Source organism: Sarcophilus harrisii, chromosome 3, assembly GCF_902635505.1.
Source record: "Sarcophilus harrisii chromosome 3, mSarHar1.11, whole genome shotgun sequence".
In the NCBI taxonomy this organism is placed as follows: domain Eukaryota; kingdom Metazoa; phylum Chordata; class Mammalia; order Dasyuromorphia; family Dasyuridae; genus Sarcophilus; species Sarcophilus harrisii.
In genome coordinates this window covers 558,674,767-558,681,350 of record NC_045428.1, presented here as the reverse complement: position 1 = coordinate 558,681,350, position 6,584 = coordinate 558,674,767, and the positions used below count along the sequence as shown (strand labels likewise).

General features: G+C 41.3%; 1 protein-coding gene across 1 annotated transcript in view; it reads right to left on the bottom strand.

Moving 5' to 3' along the window:
* The window catches only part of STPG1 (sperm tail PG-rich repeat containing 1), a 91,712-nt gene continuing 85,128 nt past the window's right edge, over nt 1-6,584 (bottom strand). The window contains exon 9 of the mRNA XM_031962593.1: nt 1-536. Within this exon, the coding sequence (XP_031818453.1) occupies nt 460-536 (77 nt within the window). The 3' untranslated portion in view covers nt 1-459. The remainder of the gene's footprint in view (nt 537-6,584) is intronic.

Here is a 6,584-nt window from a genome sequence, read left to right as displayed (position 1 = left end):
TTCGAGAGAATTAAAAATTCTGTTTAATTAGGTACTTTGCTAAGCACTTAAATGGTATCCATTACAGACTTCCTTTCTTCCGGTCCCATCCCCATTGGTATCCATCCCTTGTGGTATCTGAGAGCGAGGTACTTCTCAGATCTTTCCCAGCCACCATGGAAGAAAGACCTGGATGGCTAAGAAAGATAACAAGGGATGTAGGGGATCACCAGGAGAAAAGAACAGCCCCAGAGAAGCTCCTTGCATCACTCCCAGACACCTCCGTTTTGGATGAAAGCTTCCTCGTATCAAATCTCATTCTGGGTTATCTAGATTACCATAACCTCTGTCAACATATGTACAAGTCCTTGAGCCTAACAGCTCAGTGGATGCCCATGAACAAAAGAAAGTGTGACTTTTAATGACTTTTGCTGATCATTTTCAGCAGAAATAATTGGAAGACGGAAGCCTGGGATTCCATTATAAAGCAGGGATCCATTTCTTGTCACTGTTGTAGATAAAAGACTGTTTTCCAGGGAATTCAGGCTTGTAGGTAGCTGGAGAAAGAAACAAAGACATTTTTTAGAGATTGAAATCTGGCCCCTAAAATAAATCATCACTCCCAGCTCAGGGCACCTCTTTGTCTCCCAAATGGGAAGGTAATCCCTCCAGGGGATAGCAGCAGATTGTAATGGGGCCAGAGCTCTTTGAGGCAAAGCTGAATGAATTGATGGTACACTTTGTGACTCGGCCTCAGAGCAACTAAGTGGGGAAAGGAGCTGTTGTTTTGAAAAGGGGGAAAACTGGAGGTCTAGGATGCCATGGAGTAGTAGAAAGAAAGCAGGACCTAGAATTCAGCAACCCTGACTTTATGTTCTGGGTCTGCTAATCCCTGTCACAAATTCTCTGTGGCCCTCATTTTCCCCATGTGCAGAATAAAGGGGTTAAATTAGATCAGGGGTTCTTAAATTCTGGGCACCAGGTGAAAGCTCTGGACTTCTCTTCAGAATAAGGGTTTTAAATAATTGAAAGAAATGTTCAATTCCATCAAGAAATAGATGAAAATAAAGATGTCGCTTTTCTCCTCTATTCACCATCATGGAGCCCCTGAAATCTCTCCCGGACCCAAGTCATCTATTGTTTACTGAATTAGAATTTTCATTCTTTTCAGTTCCAACTTCAGACCAGTCACCCTTCTCTTTGGTTGTACAATTAACCCCTTCATGGTCTATGGACTCGGGTCAAGAACTGCTGGACAAGATGATCTCCAAGGTCCTTTTCAGGCACTATATCTTTTTTTTTTTTTTCAGTATTAGTGCTAAATTTTTTAAATTCATTTCTAGGATTTGGGCTCAAGCCTCCAGCTCTACACTTATTCGTTGTGTGAGTCTAAACCTGGGCATCATCTTTATCTGTGAAATACAGATGAAATTGCTTGCCCTGCATCCCTCATAGGGTAGTTGTAGTGATCAAAGGAGATCAGGGATGGGAAAATGCTTTTTTATCTTACAAAACCATGTCACTGGACTCCCTAAATCCCTGAGGCTGCTTGGCCTATTCTGCTCAGCCCCATGGCCATGGATCACAGGATACAAAGGTTCTGCCAGCAACCCCCACAAAGCCAAGGAGGCAGGGGAGAAGGAGAAGGAAGGAAGAGAATCTGAAGACTTGTTCTTCACTGAAGGTAATAATAATAACAGCAATAGCAGCAGACATTTATGTAGCACTTTAAAGTTTGTAAAGTGCTTTGCAAATATTCATTGATTCAAAAAAATCATTTTATCCTTATAAGAACTTTGAGAGGTAGCTGTTTTAATATCCCCATTTTACAGATGAGGAAACTGAGGCAGACAAAAGTGAAGTAACTTGCTCAGCATTATACTGATAGTAAATGTATGAAACTGAATTTGAACTTTCTAACACTAGCTCTAGCACCCAAGTAACCATGGGAGACACCCTACAGGAAATGGACCCTATTTACTCCCTGAGCCAATGAGGGACCCTGTCAGGAGCACGTCCACATGTAAGCCCAGTGAGTTCTGCATGCAAGGAACTTCACTGCTTGGACTTCTATGGGTAACACATAGAGATGAAATCATAACATGGCCACAGGGAAGATTTTCCAGATTCTCGGTTAGAGAGATATCTGTTTCCTCATTTGTATAATGAGAATGTTAAACGAGTTGATCTTGAAGATCCCATGATGCCTTGGGGTTCCCATAAAAAGAACTCAACCCTCTACTGACTCCTCTTTCTACTCCCTTTCCCTTCCTGTCCCCTCCTCCCCCCCACACACAGGTAAAACAGCGTTTTCACTCTCCATATGGCTAAGCTTAGACAAGTGAATGCAAAGACTTGGTGTTTATGGAAGAGCTCATCTGTGAAGCCTAGGGAGGTCGGACTGTCAGAGCTTCCAGAACGATCAATGATCCTCTAATTCAAGGCTGTGATTTTCAGAGCTCATTTTCCATCTTTCCCATCCATGCTCTCGAGGCACCTGCACATCAGGCTGGTCCTTTCAGTTGGGGGTTGAGTCCTGGACTTCTGAGCTCTTCACTGGCTGTTTCCCCATAGTTGAAATGCCCTTCTTCCTTGCTTTCTCTTCCTCTTGGAATCTTTAAGCTTCTTGAAAGGTTCCAATCACTGGCTACCACCCACAAGAAGCTGATCTCCCTAGAGTCTAGTACTCCCTCCTTCTCCAAATTATTGATGGTATTGATTCTGTATGTTTGTGTTGTAGAATGCAGGCTCCCTGAAGGCAAGAACTAACGCTTGCCACATCCCTCCTACACCCTCAACCTTAACTTTACCCCATTCTTGGTTTATTTTTATCTCTATATCTAATACACAATAAGAGCTTAATAAATGTTCTGAACTGAATTGAATTCAAAGGAGTAAAAGGAGGTCAGGGATATTCCACAGAGAGGAGATATCAGACCACTGTATCTTTTTGCTTCAAATCTAGGGCTTTTTCTCCTAAATTTCATGACATCCATTGACTAGTCCATATAGGATGAACTGTAAGCTTTCTTAGGTTCTTTAGCCACCATCAAACGTTTCACAAACACTAACTTCAAAAGGAGTTCAGTCTCATAGATGTGGGTGCTTGTGGTCTCCACCAGCCTCAGTCATCATCCCTCCACGCCTTAGGAGATGGCTTCATTACTTGTTGTGGCCAAAACAAAGCTTTGTCTGAGTCTTGAAAGGTTCATTGCTCAGCCTGTGCAAAGCTGTTCTTTGTAGTCTACCAGGGCTTGTGTCCAAATGGCCTGACCTCTGCTACCACACAACAACTGCATCATCGTCATTACTGATATTATTGTCCATTTCAGTTGGAGGATAATAAGAATAACTTATGTTTATATAATGCTATGTTTATATAAAACACCTTCCCTATGTTATCTCATTTGAAAGACCTTAGCTTCAAAAGGCCAGGTCTCCCATTGCATCAGTGACATCTTCAGTAATTCTGATCGATATCTGACCCCTAGACCCAGATGGCTGGAGATCAAAAAGAGAGGCTGGTGACTTTGCACAGCTCTCTCTCCCACTTGAATCTACCAAACTTGCATTTCATGGCATCACCTCCCTGTTATCAAGGAACTCTTCCAGAATGATTGTTGTCCTTCGTTCTCGAAGAGAAACAAAACGATACCACTGTGCAAGAGTCAAGTGTGTCCAAATGTGGCCGATCAGATCAATGTAAGCTCAGAATGCTCTGCCACAGGTGTTGGACACAAATAGTCCATATGAACATTTGGGGTGGATTCTCTAACTTTGCACATCTCTGGGGCTAATTCAATTCTGCTTTGCTCAGAGAGCACAGCACTTTCTCTGATGACAGCACACCATGCTGGGGCATGTCCTGTGCCAGTGTCTCCCATATTATACAATCAATGCTAAAGTTCTTTTTTTTTTTATTTTTTTTAGCTGAGGTAATTGGGGTTAAGTGACTTGCCCAGAGTCACACAGCTAGAATGCTAAAGTTCTTAAGAGAAATCTTAAGCATATTCATGTGTTACTTTTTCTGACCACCTTGTGAGCACTTGCTTCTCCATAAAATAATTTTTTCAGCAAGTGTACATTTGGCATTCAAACAATATAATCAGCCCAACAAAGCTGTGCTCTTTGCAACAGAGCTGGAATGCTTGGCAGTTTAGTTTAAAAAAGGGACCCCTGGTCTAGTATCTTATCCTGCCAGGTGATCTTCAGAATGCCCCTAAGACAATTCAAATGGAAGTCAGTTGGGTTCCTGGCATGGCACTACTGTACTGCCCTAGTTTCACAGGTAGTCAGTAATGCCATCAGTACAATGGCTCTGTAGACCTTCAGTTTGGTATTCAGTTTAATATTACTCCTCTCCCACACTTTCCTTTTCGAGCCTCCCAAACACTGAGCTAGCTCTGGCAAAGTGTGTGTCAATCTCATTATCAATGTGGACTTGTCCCTGAAAAGTTCACTGCCAGGTAAGGGAACTAACTTATCCATAGCATTCGAAACTTCACTATTTACTGTAAGGGATGATTCCACATATGAATGGTGTGGTGCTGGCTATGCTTTCTTGTTAATAATTAGGCCAAAATTAGCTGCAGAAAATTGATCTATCAATTCTGCACAATCATCTGCAAACAAAAAATCATGCACTGACACTCCCTCCACTTTAGTTTGGCTTATAGGCTTTTCAAGTTGAAGAATTTAACATCAGTGACTTTGGATTCCATGTTTGTCTTCATCAAAAGTGTTTGACAACATGGCTGAAACCATCCTTCTAAAAAGCATGAGAATAAATACGTAGTCTTATTTTACTCCACAGGTGCCTGGGAAAGCTCGAGAGCATTGCCCATTGTCCAGAACCCGGGCAAGCTTGGCATAGTGAAACTGACATACTATACTTAGATGAACTTCTCTGGGCAGCCACATTTTAACATAATTTTCCATATGCCCTCACAACTGACAGTACCAGCGACCTTGGTCAAATCTATAAATGTTGTATACAGACCTCTGTGTTTCTGGCATTTTTCCTAGAGTTGTTGGGCAACAAACCCCATATCGACTGATCCTTGGCCCCTTTTAAAGTCACTGGCTCTCAGGTAGATGACCTTTTTCCTAGGTATAGGATCGGCTTATTGAGGAGGAATTTTGCTAGCAATGACTAAGAGAGAAACCCTCTTGTGATTGTCACTGGACAATCTATTTCTTTTGCTTTTATAAAGATGGACAATGGAGGCATCCTTGAATTCCCGTAAATCTCAGCTGGAATAGAATCAACATCTGGTGCTTTACCACACAAAAGTACCCCAATGGCATTCAAAACCTCTCCAACTGAAACTTCGGCTAGGGAGTAACTGATTTCAACTTAAGGTAAATGGTCAGTGGCTTCAGCATTGATTGATGATGATCTGTTGAGAACACTGTGGAAGTGTTTAGCCCACCTCTCCAGAACCATGTCTTTATCACTAATCAGTGTGACTCTATCAACACTGAGCAGTTTAGGTACACACCATGTGTGTTTGCTCCATAAATAGCCCTCAGGGAATCATAAAAATGCTTTGAATTGTTACCATCAGCATAAAACTGAATTTCATCTGCCTTCTTCCTGAGCCAAGAACCCTGAATCTAAGTTTGAATTGTGCTTTACTTTTGATGGAATCAAATACTATCTTCTTAGAAATGGATGAACTATCCCATTAGCATACCTTGTGGAATTCTCATTTTTCATTTAGCTGCTTCTGAATTTCTCCATAATTTTCAACAAACTGGTCTTGATGTCTGGGCATGTTTGATTCAGATGTGCAAATGTAGCGTTATACACCAAAATTTCTGAAAGCTGTCCACTCCTTTTCTGCTCCATTGTTGCCACCCTATGTGTTGGCTCAACTTCCCTTCCAAGTTAGCAACAAACTGTTCCCTCTCAGAGAAGCACTCTGATCTTGTTGACATTAATTCTTCTTGTAATCTTTTGGCATTGGGTCCGCTGCTTTGTTGAATGTTAATATTCACATTAGAGAGGATAAGTCTATTATCAGTCCAGCATTCTGCTCCACACATTGTCTTCAGCTCTCTCCTATCCTGTCTGTCTCTTCTACTAACTGTCACCTAGTCTATTAAATGTCAATGCTTGCCAGTACACCCATGAAGTTTTATTGTGTTTAGGTAATGGAATACAGTGTCAGTGATGAGATCATGAGATTCACAAGTCTTCAATAGTAAATGACCATTACTGTTGCTGTTTCAACTCCATTCTTCTTAAGGACTCCCTACTGTGTCTGGTAGTCTGAGTCTATTCTGGCATTAAAGTCACCCAAACTTATCAGCCTGTCCTCTTTTGGCACATTGATGATAAGGGTCTCCAGGTATTCATAAAACTTTTCTTTGACCTCTTCAGTTTGTCAGGATGATGGTGGTATGGTGTTTTTTTTTTTGTTTGTTTTTTTTATTTAATAGCCTTTTATTTACAGGATTTATACATGGGTAACTTTACAGCATTAACAATTGCCAAATCTCTTGTTCCAATTTTTCACCTCTTACCCCCACCCCTCCCTAGATGGCAGGATGACCAGTAGATGTTAAATATATTAAAATATAACTTAGATACACAATAAGTA